This window comes from Falco rusticolus, chromosome 7, assembly GCF_015220075.1.
Source record: "Falco rusticolus isolate bFalRus1 chromosome 7, bFalRus1.pri, whole genome shotgun sequence".
Taxonomy (NCBI): domain Eukaryota; kingdom Metazoa; phylum Chordata; class Aves; order Falconiformes; family Falconidae; genus Falco; species Falco rusticolus.
In genome coordinates, this window is record NC_051193.1 from 51886078 (window position 1) to 51902319 (window position 16242).

Consider the following 16242-nt stretch of genomic DNA (forward strand, 5'->3'; position numbering starts at 1 on the left):
TTGCTTTTTTAAACATACTCCCATCTGTTGGGATCTGAGGCTGGGTTCAGCCTTCTTTCCTGACTATTCAGAGGCAACCCTTGGGACCTTCTACCAAGAAGTCTTTCCAGCTACTTACAAACCATTTCAACAGCCTGAAAAGCACACAGTTAAGCCACCCCTGAACCGCACCACAAAATGTACTCACTGGTTCCCATTGACCACTTTCTTATTTCAGTGGTCTGGCAAAATACAAAAAATGAGATGCCCATGAAGAGAAACGGAACATGAGGATGGTAGCTTTTACTCGTGCCCCCACGACTCCAAAATATACACAGGACTTTCACAACACTGTTGACATCAGTTTGAAAGTAAAGAGGACACAGCTGACACACAAGCAGGTTGTAGCAAGGTGAATGTCAGTCTCTTCTTTCAAGTAACAAGTGATAGGATGAGAGGAAATAGCCTCAAGTTGCACCAGGCAAAGTTTAGACTGGATATTAGGAAAGATATCTTCACTGAAAGGGTGGTCAAGCATTGGAACAGGTTGCCCAGGGAAGTGTTGAGTCACCATTCCTGGAGGCATTTAAAAGATGTGTAGACATCATGCTTAGGGACATAGTTTAGTGGTGGACTTGGCAGTGTTAGGCTAATGATTGGAGTCAATGATCTTAAGGGTCTTTTCCAACTAAATGATTCTATGACATTTTCCTCAAATGTCCCATGCTGCTGCTCCACAAACTGTACATTCGTGTAGGGCCCTACACATTTCCCTTCTTATCATCTACTCCATCTCCAAGACCCACCAAAGCAGAGAACCTCCTCACCCTAAGCCTGGCATCAGAAGCAGCAAGCCTCCATGGAAGGAGTAGGGTTTTCCAGCAGCTGCAGAATGTAACTCTGCTGCCTCACAGCCTTGTGTCCTTGGACAATGCTGGGGGCAGCAAACACTCTTAGGGATAACACTGACCTGTGTACCACTGAACCCTTTTTTTCATCAGTTGTCTCCTTGAGAATCACTTGCAAACTCCAGCAGGGCTTTTGGTTTCAGGAGAAGCTGAAGTCTAAACATTTTCCAGGGGGAATCTGGGAGCACAGGTCAAGCCATTACTTTGAAACAGCCCTTCCTTATTTATGGCACCTTAGAACTGTTATAATCTTTCTTGTGAAATTTTAAGAGAGGCGAGAAGGTGAGTCAATACATGTAGTCTATCTGCAAGCATCAACATACGTTCAGATGGACGTCTGAAGTGCAGATCCACATACAAGCCTGTGCTGAAGGCTGCTGTTGCATACAGCAAGGGAGCACTTTGCTGCTAAGGAATTACTTCAGCTAATCAATGCAACCTCTCCAATATGAACCAGCTTCTGCTAAGAAGCAAAACAAACTGCATCAAGTTGACCTCTCCACTCTCCATTTGTCCCTATATATCCAGGTAATGTCTGTTGCTGGAGCTTATTTCCTTTCCCCTCCAAATCCTCAGTCATTTTAAATTTAGGGTTGTTTTTCTTCCCCTTTTACCCCAGCTTCTTATATCTTTGCCCCTCTCCTCCCGCCCCCTGTCCACTCACCTTAACTGGCAACTGTAGAGTAAGAGTTATGACTCCATGTCTGGAGTAATTTGTTTTCTTTCTTTGCGGCATAAGGAGGGGGGAGTGACTGAATTCTTTGGGAATGATTTATCACACAGCACTCAGGGGGAGCTTCATTTATTTGCCTAGCTGCATACGGTTTAACACCTATGGTTGCATGCCGATTATTATACAATGTTATTTTTCCCACTTGTATACTTTGCACCTTTTCATAGAGCAGATTAACTAGTCCCCAGTGGCATGTTATTTATTACTTTGTTTGCTGGCTGTCTGGGAAGGGTCCTGGTCCTAGATTCTTCCATCCTCCCTGCTTCTGCTCTCCCCTACGTACTCCCTTCTTCACCACACCTGTCACACACACTGAGACTGTGGGAGAATCACACTTGAGCATCACATATATTGTACCTTCCCCAAACCTTCAGGAGGAGAAAGAGACAGAGGCCTCCTAAACAGCAGCCAAGAGAGGAACGTGTGAGTGAACCACATAGAGCCAGAGGGAAAGAAGGGAGAGAAAATAAGGGTGAAACATCACATTTTGGCTTGCAAGGAAGCAGGAACTTAGCAGGCAAGAATCTAGAGATCTGCTGTGAAAATGCAATGTAATTAGTAAGTTTTCATATCATACTCATCAGGCACTTCTCCTGAGATTGCTTCATTTGATATCAAGACAGAACCTAAATTAAAATGAACTCAAAACCAAACCAAAACAAATCCTCACAAAAAAGAAGAGGTGGGAGGACTAATACAAAGGTCTGAAGGTAAATATTTCTGGCAGATGGGACAATAAAGTGACATACTTTAGCCCAATGGTTTTGACAGATCAGAGGAGCACCGTGTTGGGAGGCACTGACTCAAGATGTAGGACAAGAGCCAAGAAGAACAGAATAATAGAAGATAGTAGGAAAGGCAAAAGCTTTCTGACTCATTGGTTCCCTCCCATGAACTGTTATTCCTGACATCATCACTGACTCTTCTTTTTTCTGCTTCAGCTACGGGGAAGTTCAAAAACCACTACTCCCAAGTATTATGCCCAGAAGAGATGGAAGCATCAAAATGTCCACCAAAGAGGATGCAGTCAGCATTAGGATGTCATTCCCAGGCACCAAAATTCTCCAATTCCAATGCCACCATCACATCTTATTTAGATGCCACTAAAGCACAATTGCACCTGGCTGACACTCCTTCCTTCTCAACCTGCTTTCCTGCTGAAGTGAGACCAACTTTTGCTTCCACCCATCTCCTCTACTTGGTGTCCTGACTACCACTAACCAGCCACAGATTTTGGAGAACAGCCTGTAACAGACATTTAGACAGAACATTAACACAACTGGCATGGAGAGGCAGCCAGTCAGTTTGGAACGAGCACAACTAGTTTAGTAGTAACAGAAAGCAGGAGAAAAGTAGCAGAAGCCCATGGCTTCACATATCTTTAAATAACAAGGGAGGGAACGCTGTGTGCTGAGGGTAGGACAAGACAGCTGATGAATAAGGCTGAGAAGACAGGATTAAGACAGGTGAGAAACTGTCCCCATTCAAAAAAGTGCTTTGCTTTTCAAAAGCCTCATCTAAATGTACCTGTAGCTCCCTAGTCTCTGCAGCGTTCCACATCTCCAAGGCATAAAGAAATTTGTTCCAACTCCAAATAACTACATATTCAATGCAAATAAGTGCACTGTCTCCTCACTCTGGAAAATAATACAGGTGTTCAAGCTCCTTGGGGGTTAGTCCTCACTGCTAAAAAGGAACATCCTAATAACAAATCAAACTTTTGTCTAGCCTTAGCTATTTTTGGTGTATCCCACCAAAACTGCCATAATCCTTTTTAAGGGCAAAGCAGCAGGCCCTGCCCTTACAATCTGACTCAAGAGGAACTACACTGATTCTCAATATAGGTGGCTTAAAAGCATGCTCCTTGTTAATGTATAGGATCCTAGAAAGACTCCACATGGCTAAGGCAACATGTCATGAGTACATTCCCCCTAGGAGCAATCACTATTCCCTGATCCTTAAGAAAGGCATGCAGCAAAATGGTATCACTGCCTAGGCAAAGTACTAGAAAGGAGAAGCTATTTTGGGGTGTCATGTGGGTTTTATTGCCTTTTTTTTTTTTTTTCTGCAAGCGGGAAAAAAGTTAAAGAAGGAACACAGACAAATCAGAGAATGCATGTCCTGGTAGTACATCTGATATAATCACATCCCACCCCACTGTTCAGATCTCTGGAGTCAAACTGCACCCAAGAGTACACAGACTCCCTTTGGGGTGGACGACAGGATGTGTTTCTGCTTCTTGCAAAAGTATATACAGACATGTACCTTTCAAGCTCCTTCTCCCTTTGAGAAGCCCTAAAGTTTGGGCCCCAAGTGATTTCAATTAACAAAAAGAACTGTGACCACCACCATTCTTGTATTCAAAACTCATTTACAGTTATACTCTGTCCACTAAGATCTCCTGACAGCAGAAAGCTCTATCACTGGAAAACTGTCATATGAGATGCTGGCATGATACTTGGGCGCCAGAGCTGAACAGTATAGGTCACATGGAGTTGGCCCCCATTCAACAAGCAAAATTTTGAAATAAACAAAATGGTTGGTTTTTTTTTTTTTTAAACTATGCACACACAAACCTGTCTTCAGCTGCTAACCTTAATATATTACTCATTCTTCCTTTCAAATAACGTCATGTTCAAAACCCCAGTGACTGCAGAATATTTACTTGAGGCTGCTACTGCTGGTTTCTCTAGAGCTGTTTATTTTTCCATGCATGAGCTCATTACATCACTCTGTGGTTTTCTTAAAAGTTGTCAGGGTAAGATGGATACAGGCTGGAATCTCTTGCTAACTAAAACCAAATCACTAACTAGCACAACTGGAGCTGGAGATAACCCAGCTCTGGAAATGAGGAACAACCATGGATTCCTCAGTGGAGATGGGGTGCTCCCAAACAGGCAGCCATCAGATCTATTTTCTTGGAAGTGGAACACATTATCAAGTGTTTCTCTAGATTAAGAACTGTAAAAAAATAATCATTTGGACTGTTGCAGGCTGGAAGAGGCCGGGGGGAGAAGGTAGGAAAGTAGGAGGCTAAAACAGTAGAAGTAGAATGAAAAGATGTTTCCCACCCATGCTGATTAGAGAATAGCCATTGCAAAGGTCTCATCTGTATCACCTCCTGCTCTGTGTGTTAAAAATAAATGACATGTCACAGAAGGCAGTGCTAAATAGTTTGGGGTAGCCATCTGTGTGCACCCGTGGGTGTGCATCTTTGGGTAAGGTGAAAATCAATTCAAAACAAACATCAAAAATGTTTTTGTCATCTTGCCATAACAAATAAAATACTGTGTTGATCTAGACCTTTCAATCGCCCCAGAAAGAGAAAATTACTTTTGGGCTTTTAAGATTCATAAAGGCAGAGGACTTAGTTTGTAAGTGTAGAAAACAGTAACTTCTCTGCTACTCTACAGTCCAGATGTTAGAGCATGTTCATACTTTGGTTCCTGCCTCTGGCCAAGAAGATTTGAACCTTCATCTCACCCTACTGAGAAACAGATTTTGTCATCATTTAATTCTTTAAGGCAGGCTAGGGTAACAGCGCTAGCAAACCCTCATAGAAATGCTGTTTTACTTAGCCTAGAAAAATTCACTGGCAAAATGCCTGGGTCAAGTGCTCTAATCACCAGGCTAGAGTCACTCTGCTTTCTCTGATCCTTAGCTTTCTTAGTATTTACATATGCCAAGCAAAATGTAAATGCTCCAAAAGAGAGGACTGTTTCAGGAGGACCTCTCCTGTTTGTCAGCCCTAAATGGAAGGTGGAACACTCAGATTTCACATGCAGCCTTATTAGATACAGGCTGCAACACAGGGTGTTCACCAGCTCTGCAATGCTCAGCTACCTGGTGGTCGGTTCATTCTGAAGTCTAGTATTGACCAGAGACAATGACAGCAAATATGTCTCCATATAGCGATTCTTAAATTCTCCTCATGGTTGATATAGCAATGGTGCTAGCTGTCCAAGGTGTCCAACGTCAGTGCTGATTAGAGAGCAGCACATGCCCTCAGACAATAGTATCTACTGGACTTCACTGCCAAGGACAGGGCTACATAACCACCACAGGGAGAAGAGTTATCAGGGTTAAGTGTTTCAGTACCCCAAGGAGTAGGGCAGGCTTTCAAGAACTCAAGACCAATGAAGAAGAACAGAAATAAAAGAAGAGTTAGGCTGAGTATCACAAAAAGTAAAATCCTAAGACTGAGTTCAGACAGCAGAGCAGGTACCTGTGGGAAGAAACGAAATCTTTATTGCCTAAGGCATTTATGCTACACTAGAAAAATGCTGCTTTTCACACATTCACTAGCCCTAGGGCCATAGATTAGATGACCTACTAGATCTGTTCTCACCTCTGATTTCAGTGATCCCATTAAATTGCTGCAAGAGGATACCAGGCTGTATCTGTTTCAAGACAGTAAGTGCAAGCTCAGAGAGAAAACTAGGCAAACACCAAAATGAAAAATCCAATCTTGCACTAGTAAAACTTACCTTAACCCTTTAGAAATAAATGAAAAATCACAAATGTGCTGAGCATTAATATTTTAAGGTGACAAGAGCCAAAAGCAATTAAAAAATCCCCTAATTCTGCATGCCTATCTCATGACAGCTATTTCATAATCTTCAGCCAAGGCAGAGTTTTGGACATTTGGAGAATCTGATTTTAACTGATACTTATACACTCCAGCTCTGTTGTTCAATCCCACCTGCCCTACATTGCCTTTTAACATGTATGACAAGGGATGAAAGGTACCAAACCAGGGGACTAGGCTTCACTGGCTGAAAGAAACAGACTAAAGTAGCCCTCACCTAATATTAGCTAAACCATAGCCCTGTTTTGAAGAGGCAGCATTTCTTGGTATCAATAATTCAGTGTAAGAAACAGAAATGGCTGTATATTTATAACGCCTAATGAGGAAATCTGGGCCTAAAAATTGGCAACCCAGTCACTTAATGAGATCCTACAGCAAACGAGGGTCTGTCAGGGCAATCAGTAAAGCTGAGCCAGATGAACCACACATCTCCTTTTAGCTTGCTATAGAAACCACCTCCTACAGAAGTCTTGAATTTTCCAGATCTTTTATTTTCTATTTGTAGCATGCACCCACAATAATCTTGTTTGAACAACAGAAATTATATCAGAACCAACTGGGGAAAAAAAAAAGGGTTTTTTACAAAAGTAAATTCACAAAAGGAATTATTCCATGAACAACACTCTGGTTTACATCAGGCAGCTTCCTGACTAAACAACTGAACGAACCCATAGCCTTTACAACATGAAAGCCTACTTCGGCTCTGTCAGGCTAAGAAAGGGTGGGAGACAGGGTCTCAAGTACAAGATCCTCCTGCTCCCAAGTCCCTTTGTAGCCTCCCAGAACCTAGGTCTAGGACTCTTATTTCCATTGCAGCTACCAGATTTGCTGCATTATTGGTCTCCAAGATAGGTAGGGCCCATTGCAGAGGATTTTAATATTGAACTGTCACCTTCAACTGCACTGTGAGCTGCTGGTTGTTCCAGCAGTTCACAAAACACAAGCTGCATTTGCCCTCCCATGAAAGACACCCTTAAAGAATGCTGATACCCTCCTACATTATCTGAAGCTTCTGGATGATTCCCACTGGCAGTTCCTACACAGATCACCCTGCCACAAAAACAGTCAGGAGCTGAAGCACAGGAGACTGTTGCTAAAACTGGGGTCTGGGCATGTCCTCCTGCTAAGTTCTTCTCCACTCTGCAGTAAGGCAATCTCACCTAATCTAGCATTGATTTCACCCTGTAGTTGGTAAGTGGCACAGGAAGGTTGAGGGAACTGCTGAGTGCATGAATGCTCCCTGGCTAATCCAGAAATACCAGGTGATGAGGTACTTCAAGCTATCACAGTTCATCTGTTTTGGGGACTGGAGTTATACCCAACAGCTTTTCTAGGCATATATAGTTTCATAAAACACATGCAATAGTAGCAGCGTAGCAGTTCCTATTTAAACCTTAAAGAAAACCTTCTTAAGGGTTCTTAAGGCAATTTTCCTCTTTTGATATTCCCTTTACTTCATTCCCTTCTCCCACTTCAGTTCAAATAGATCTGACAGAAACTATTCTTACTGAAAATTCCCAACTTTCCTCTTCAGATTCTTCCAGTTTCTTGTGATTTCAGTGACTACATGCAGTTTCACCCTCATCTCCAATCTCAAGTTCTACAACCTAACTTCAGATCTTCCTGCTCCTCCTTTTCCCACTCATGTTTATGATCTTTTCCTTGCTGTTTTTTTACACTGGTGTCTTCCCTCATCCACTCTACTATCCACAAAAACAATCTCAATGTTTACTTAGGCCCAGACATAGGTAACCAACTTTCAGTTGTAATATAAACCAATCATTTGTCTATCAAAAATATCCCCTGCAGAATAGGATCTTGAAGTTGCTAGAAAAGAAGCCCTTTTCTGTATTTTCTCAACTACTTAGACCAAACCTACAGCCCAGATCTCAGAGCCAAATGCATCAGTTTGTACATCTGTGAAAGACTGCTGAACAGCAAACAGAATAAAGATGGTAGCTGGCAGGGATGAATTAACAGATGAAGAAATTAGAGGTTGTGCAGTTATGGTTTGGGAAAACAGCAACATCCCTCATCACACATCGACTGTGGCCTTTTGGACACAAAAAAGAATGTTATCTGAAATTATTTTATAGCCTGCACTTCAAGTCCATCAACACTGAAAAGGAGCAGGATAGGTACAACAAATAAAGAATGAAACAAGAACAGACAGTGAGGGACTGCAGCCCAGTTAAAAGAAACCTTTTTGGTTTCTTAGATGGAACATTACCTGAATTCCTTATACTGGAGCTGTTCAGTTTGGAATCTTTGATGACCAAGTGCTTAATCCAAAGGGTGGGTGCTGTGATTTCTGAAAGAGAAAAAATAACTAATTTAAACTACAGCAACTAGTGAATATATACAGTTGTTACTCACACAGTCACAGAACGGGTTGGGTTCCAACCCCCCTGCCATGAGCAGGAGCACCTTCCACTAGACCAGGTTGCTCAAAGTATCATCCAGCCTGGCCTTGAACACTTCCAGGGATGGGGCATCCACAGCTGCTCTGGGCAGCCTGTTCCAGTGTCTGGCCACCCTTGCAGTAAAGAATTTCTTCCTTACTTTTAAACTAAATCTACGCTTTTTTAGTTTAAAGCCATTCCCCCTTGTCCTATCAGTACATGCCCTTGTAAAAAGTCCCTCTCCACCTTTCTTGTAGGCCCTCTTTAGGTACTGGAAGGCTGCTATAAGGTCTCCCTGGAGCCTTCTCTTCCCGAGGCTGAACAACCCCAATTTTCTCCTCTCTCAGCCTGTCTTCAAGGAGACACAGGAGACAAGACGTTGGCTACAATCATGCCTTAACTGATCCACTATCTTTGTAGAGATCAGGTCATCCACCGGTGAGGTCTTCCACCTCTTACAAACCATCATTTGTAAATCTTCCACAAGGTTATCTCATTATTTTCCCATTCCAGAGAGTACCTCCCTGCTGGCAAAACATTTTTTTCCTCCCTCTACCCCCACTTCCCAAATTCTCAAGTTTAAAGCCTTTCTCCTCAAGATTAAAAGATCTCAAAACATCTCAAAGATGTTGTATCCTATAGTATATGTTGTTTTCCAGTAAATTATGTATAAAATCCAGAATAAAAAAAAAGGTCAATCCAGACTTTAAATATTGTTTTAACGGCCCAAGAAGAGCTGACCACAGTCAGTTCCCTAAAACAAGCAGCAACAAAATTTGAAATAAATAGGCAAATAAATGAAGATTTTTCTGGAAAGACTTGGAAAGGAAGTCTGTTCAAGAAACACATTAGAAAAGTAGTCTGATGCACTACAACCAAGACATGTAAACATAAATTTGTGGGAAAAAAGTGCTTAGAGCACCTCCTCTGAGGTGTTATACTCAATTTCAAAACACAGCAGAATCTGCCCTAAGCCACAGAAATGACATAACATCAGTATGTGGTTAGAACTGAGCAAAGCAGTACTTGATACCATGGGCTAAAGCTCCAACAGTGACGTTTTCAGAACTGATATTTTCTGAAAAATTTTCAGTTTCCGCAACAGCATTCCTTAAATACTAGATCCTGAAATTTATCTTGAGTTCCTCTAAGAAATTTTTACAAGAGTTTTCCTGCTCTGTTGTTGACATTTACATGGATCTGCTCAGCAAGAGAGAAGCTGGCTGACTAGAAGAGATACTGTTCATAAGTTATAAGAGCATGAAGGAAAAATGAAAGGGAATTTTTCCTTCCTAAATGTTTTCAGCTGCATTGATGGTAGGCATTACTGTAATCCGGTTCAGAGCATTTTTTCATACGGAAGTACAGGTTGAACACTGATATTCCAGCAGTAGTAAAAGTCTGCTTACAAAGATTGCCTTATCTGCAGGTTTTACTACACTGTTTTATCATCACTCAGTCATGATGTGCTCCTATAAATATATATATACCTATATACTTCAGGCCAAACTCCTTCAAATTAAATGCTGGGTGAGAGATAGGAAGAGAAGAAGCAAAAAGTAGAAGTCATCCATAAACCAAAGTGCTAGATCCAGACTCATAAATCTGAGATGAAATTTAGCTCTGACTCTGCACTGTATGGACTGGGTATGTCTACAGCTGAAAAAGGAGGGACAACCAAAATCAATAGGTGCCGAAGGAGAGGTCAGGGCCTTTAGAGACACAAGGGTGCATATCTTTGTGAGGTTGAAAGGTGCAGGAAAAGAAAATGTGCGAAAACAGTAGAAAGGAAAAGAAAAGGAAATTAATCCTTTGGGATCTACCATAAAAATGTACTTTCCATCCTGTTAACCTGGACATTTTTTGGAATACAAGTAAGCCACACAGACTCCTCTGAACAAATCTGTGGGAAGAGTAGATGCTCACTGAGTTAAGACATGAAGATGTAAGACATAAGAAGATGATGTTTAAAGAAGTTATTCTTTTGGAAATTAATACAACTTGTACATTGAAACTAAATAGTGGGTGAATGCAAAGAAAACAGAACCTAGAAGTGTAGAAGGGAATAAAACGGTTTTAAATTTAAAACTATAGCAATGACCATTAATAATATACTCTTCTGCAGAGGACAATCTTGTCCTAAGAGGATATTCACTACAAACTTCACTGAGATCTGCACTGTAATGAAGTGAAATAATTTCTAAACAGATGGCTTCTTTATGATTCAAACCTTGGACAAGAGAGTTTAAGTTATCTGATCTACATTATCTCTGGCACTATTCTGTTATGCCCTCAGGGAGAATGTTAGAGAGTGGGAAGGGAAGTTATTATGCCTGAAATGTGAGTTTTCATTATCCTCTAATGTAGGTGAAAACATGAGAAAGGTGAAGCTTCATCTTAGAGAAGTTGAGGTCCAAGAGGTATCACACATTTCAGAGGCAGTTGAGTGCACGAAAAGAAATTCCACATTTTTATTGTCCATTCATGTTGCTATCAGCTCCACCCTGGTTGCCTGACTTTGAATGCACAGGTTTTCAGGAGCCCAGCAAATCTCAAACCCACTGAAATTAAATGGAATTTGGACTTTAACTCCTTTGGATATCTACGAAGAGTCCAGATTGACAGGTGAATGGATAACTGTTTTGCTTTTTTCTGTCATCTGACATTGGTGTCAGACACCAAATACAAGCCATTCCTCAGGAAAACCTACCCAAGACACTGGGAGAGCACTCTAATGAATTATCACGACATGTTTGTTCAGATAGAACCAAGGGGTTGAGGATGACATCCTGAGATATCTAGTTCAATCTTGTGCTCCAGACAGGGCCAGCTGTAAAAACAGACCAGGTTGCTCACGGCTTTATCCAACTGGCTCAGAAAGGAAAGGCAAAATACCACCTCTCTGAGCAATCTGTTCCACAGCCTCATTGTCCCTCATGGTGATGAAGATTTTCCTTATACCCAGTCCAAACATTTTGTTTCAATTTATGACTGTTGTCTCTCATCATGCATTACTGTGAAAAGCCTGGTTTCATCTTCTTGATAAACTTCCCTGTAGGTACTGGAATGCATCTATTATGTTACCTTTAAGTCTTCTCTTCTCTAGGCCAAACGCTTCTTATTCTCTTCCTGAGGTACCCACTTTAAGCCACTGTCGGATACAGTACGCTCAAAGGTAATGGATTACACAAAGTGTTGGTCAGACCCAGAATTGATTTTCTTCTGCTTATTGCTACCAAACACCACTGAAATCTAGTTAGTCTGATTTTACTAACAGAGATGACAAAAATACAGAGTGACAAACTTAGCAGAGGTTATTCATTGATGCATAGCTTGATTAACCTGCCTGTCATATTCTCTTCTCCCAAGTCATAAGGAACACCGCTAATACAACAGGAAGTCATTGCATTAGTCATTCTCTCTAGGAGTCTAGGAGATAAGGTCTTGCACAATATATTGCAAGATTTGTGAGAGGCAATCTTTCATCATTGTCCAAACCCATTTATCAGACTTGATTTCACATACAAATCAATGCGAACATTTTTGATTGAAAATGTTTTTCACAGAAGATAGAATAAGATTATTTTTTTTCAAAAAGGAAGGACCTTTCAAATAAAGAAGGACTTCTCAAAAAAAGAAGGACCAGAAAAGATCTGTTCAGTACACCATTTTTCCAGAACTTTGCCAGTTCTCTCTGAATGACCAAAATGTTAAGCATCTCCTAGAAGGAGTTCCTGAACAGGCTGCATTAACTAGATCAGCTCACTCCCGCATTTTACTACTGCATTCATTCCTTTGAATATCTGTGGGCACCTTTCTCAGGGGAAAACTTAAAGGCCAGAAGTTTGTGATTACAAACAGGAATTTAATACCACATCAGCTTGCTGCCAGGAGGAACTTTCTTTTGATATAAACAAGAGATAGCATGGCTTCAGTCTCCTTTGTTTATCTGAGAATGCTTTTTGCTCTGAGGGCCTTGCTTTGTTTCTTAAAGCTCACAAGAAGATTCTTAAAAGCCTAGGATCACTAAATGGAAGTAACAGGACTACAGCATCTTGCCATTAAATAAGCTTATTTTAGCACCAAAAATCCCCCACCCCATCAACTGTTCTTACAAGAAGGCAGGAGGTATCAACAGCACCACCTACTCTTGCTCTCCAGTCTCCATTTCTGCCTTTGATGCAGTTTAAAGAAAGCGTCAAGTACAGCAGTTCAGCATGAAAACGCATGGGCTTTCCCTCACTGCCTTACGGTCCACAGTTTCAGGTGGGTCACAGAGTGGTTCGGACTTGAGCTCATAGTCTGACTGTAATGGTTGTGGGTTTAAATCTGTAGAAAACATGCACCACTAAGCAATATGTAAGATACAAGCAGCTGCTAACAGGCTCATTCACAATCCGAGGACCACTATACCCACTGGTATTTCTGTTTGTATGTGCGAAAGGCTTGAATACTCTGTGATGACAGCCATTTTACTGTAGTTTCAAAGCTTCCAATAGACTAAAGTCTGATATTCCCTCTCCAAAATAATAGTCACAAGATTAGCCCATTTCAGAAGGAAACTGCCTTGGTGGGCCAGAATTAAGTGGGCCCAGGACACTGACTTCATTTGCTTAAATAGTATGTGCGTCAATGAAAATAATTGCTAAATAAAGAAACCTCCCAGCAATTTTCTTCCAAGTCAACATTCACAAGCTGTGGTTTAGCACTACCCTCCCTTTCGTGAAGCTGTAACACGTTGCAGAGGTTATGAAACTACCAGCATTGGTATAATAAGGGTGGAGTGAGCGAGGGGGTAAGGACAGTTGCCACTTCTGACTCAATGCACATTTTTTCTTGCCATGACACCTTTTCCTCCAAGGTTACCCCAGGAATCTGGTCAACTGGTGTTATTGTTGGATTCCAGGGAAGAGGGGAGGATATAAAGGGATTAGAGAAAATGCCTGAGGTCCCAAGGGCACTGTGAAATTTGGATAACTTATGAGATTCACTGGCTTTTCTGCTTTGCAGGATAAAGCAAGCATTTGAGTCATAAATCCTAGGGAAAAGGGAGAGGGAAGTATCTTTTTTTGTTGTTATTTTAAGGGATGCTCTTACCTTCTCCATCGAAAATAGGCTGGGTTTCCATGGTAGGCGTTGGCTTTGAACCGTCATCTGAATTGAGAGTTAAAAAGAATCGAAAAGAAACTACCATTATTGAGGTAAATACTATCTACTCTCCAGTACTGTTGAATGATTGGGATTTGTACATGGCCCGGCCAAGTCCAGAAAAGAGAGAAGACAGACAGAACAAAAACAGTTTACGCTAACAGCAGTAACATTTTACATAGCAAGCATGCATCAAGCACTATCCTTAGACTTGAAAGAAGCCTCCACCCTTCACTCCCCTCTCCCTCCACAAACCATCGGTGTGCATCACCTGGTAGTCTCCCCTTGTTGCACTGATCAAGCAATCACCTTTTCAGTTTCAGGTGGCTACATATCCCACATAGGTCGCTTCCTGACACAGCAGAGGTCTGAAGATTGCTGTCCCACTGTGTCTTTCTCCTTATTCCTTTTGTTCAAAATAAAATCTCTTCTGAAACTTACCTGTGCAGAACCTGGCACGAGCATTCGCTGCAGAGCTGTTAGAAAGGGATGGTCAATAGAAAATCTTTTTTCTTACAATGTCTGCATCAAGGTGTTCTCTAATTGCAACACTGTGGCAACGTTCTTCTAATTGCAAAATTGTGGGAAAAGAACTTCTCTTACATTAGGTTTTTCATGTGCAAGAACACTCCATGTCTTCTGACCGCAAGTCTTTCATAATTAAAAGCTTCAACCAAAAAAGATTCCCCAGGAAATATAAATCTCAATATTTAGAGACAGACCGCAGAGGGGAGTGTTCAGTTTACACTCTGTTTGGCTTGGTATGCCTATCCATCACACCTGCAGGCCCAGCTTGGATTCAGGCTGCGTATAATTCCTCAGCACTCAGAGGGATCTGCATTTCAAGCCCCAGCTTGGTGCATCTTTACACAGCACTAGAACAGTGGCATAGCATTAAGTGATGCAAAACTCAGTGTGGGCAAGCTAAGCTAAACCGCAGACGAAAGTCTTTTGTTACATTGCATAATTAGAGTATTGCTGGGTTGTAAACTAAGATGAGATTAGGCTAGAATTGCTTTTTTCCCCATTTTTTTTTTAAATACAGTGACTTAAAATCTACATTATGTAACGACTATCTTTTGCATGTGTTATAGGCAAAGATGACACTAGGCATCAGCAAAGTGGGCAGTAATGTAAAATGTAAAGTTTACACAGTGAAAACCCATTGAGGGGAGGCCAGAAAAGCCAGGCTTGACACCACCTCCATGATTACCAGATGCACAGGGCAGACAACATTTGGAAGAAAAGTGCATGGGACAGCCCATCCTAGAGACAGCAATAACTGCCCTCAGCTTTCCCTTATATTAGTTTCAATTGCAAAAGTAAGAGACCATTGGAAGGGGAAAGGAAGGACAGAGATGGAAAACAGAGGCTTGCAAACTATTTTTCCACCCCTATCTGTATGTGCAGTTTTATAAAGTAAGCAAAATCCTGAACACCTCTTCCACAGATCATTAATTTGATGCATTTCCACATAAAGTAATCTAATTCACAGAAAGCAAAAATCTGCTGGCAATGCCATTTCAACCTCAGAGATCCGCTGAAGTAAAAGGAGGCTGACAGAAATAAGCAAGAGAGACCTTGTTGTCATTTTCCCTCTTTATCATTGTACTTGGTTTTATGCTTAACCGCAAGCATAGCAAAAAATATTTGGAAGAAAAAATTACTCACCATTTCTCAGTCAACTTTTGTTGTGAGTTTTCCTGTTATTGGGTATTACCAGTAACATGGATAAGCAGCATTATTCTTTAAAAACTTGAGCAACTAATTTCTTGGGAAAATTCCCTGAACTTTGCTTAATTTACAAGAAGGAAGATTTTGCCCTTTAAAGAAATCTTTGGATAGAAGTAAATGGTTATCTTCACTTTGTGTCAGAATATGCTGCTCTGCTTCTGCAAGATCCCAGAAACCACAATTATGACTTGTTATTTATTTAGAATGACAATTTACACTGTAACAAAGCAGCAAGCAGCATGTAAACAGCATGACTGGCTTTACAGATTGGGAAACCAACCCAAAACTGCAGAAGATGCTGGTAGAACAACTGGAAAAGTGAATAATTCTTAAATTATATAAAACAGGAAGACATCTAGCATTGAAAAAAATACCAGTATGATAGTAAGTTTATTCCTATTATTCTCATGAATGCTTCTGCACCGAGTAACTACAGGACTGCTTTTCAGATTTAAAGCAGCAAACCAGAAGCCAACAACGGACAAAAATTAGAAGTGGATCTGAGCCACAGCACTTTATCCAAACCATTATGTGAACTTTGGCAGAACTCGGGACATTTCAGGTTCAAGGGGTTTGTCTTAGGCTCGTGTGTGTGGTGTTTGAAGAACAGAGAGAGCAGCAATTACAATTTGGTAAATACATTCTTCTTAAAGAAAGATAATTTGGTAGCAGTTTTTGTATGAAGTTAGCAATCAGGCTACTGGAGTTTATTAAACAGTGACAGAATAAATGCGGCAAATGGACTAAAAT

At 41.1% G+C, this 16242-nt stretch overlaps 1 protein-coding gene across 5 annotated transcripts in view; it reads right to left on the reverse strand.

Moving 5' to 3' along the window:
* Positions 1-16242, reverse strand: part of SMOC1 (SPARC related modular calcium binding 1) — a 134841-nt gene that overhangs the window by 35561 nt on the left and 83038 nt on the right. For 4 of the 5 annotated variants that reach the window (XM_037395273.1, XM_037395276.1, XM_037395272.1 and 1 more), the window contains exons 6-7: positions 13708-13797; positions 8439-8519 (exon numbers count right to left, since the gene is read on the reverse strand). In XM_037395273.1, the coding sequence (XP_037251170.1) occupies positions 8439-8519; positions 13708-13797 (171 nt within the window). The remainder of the gene's footprint in view (positions 1-8438; positions 8520-13707; positions 13798-16242) is intronic. The other variant, XM_037395274.1, reaches the window with a different exon arrangement.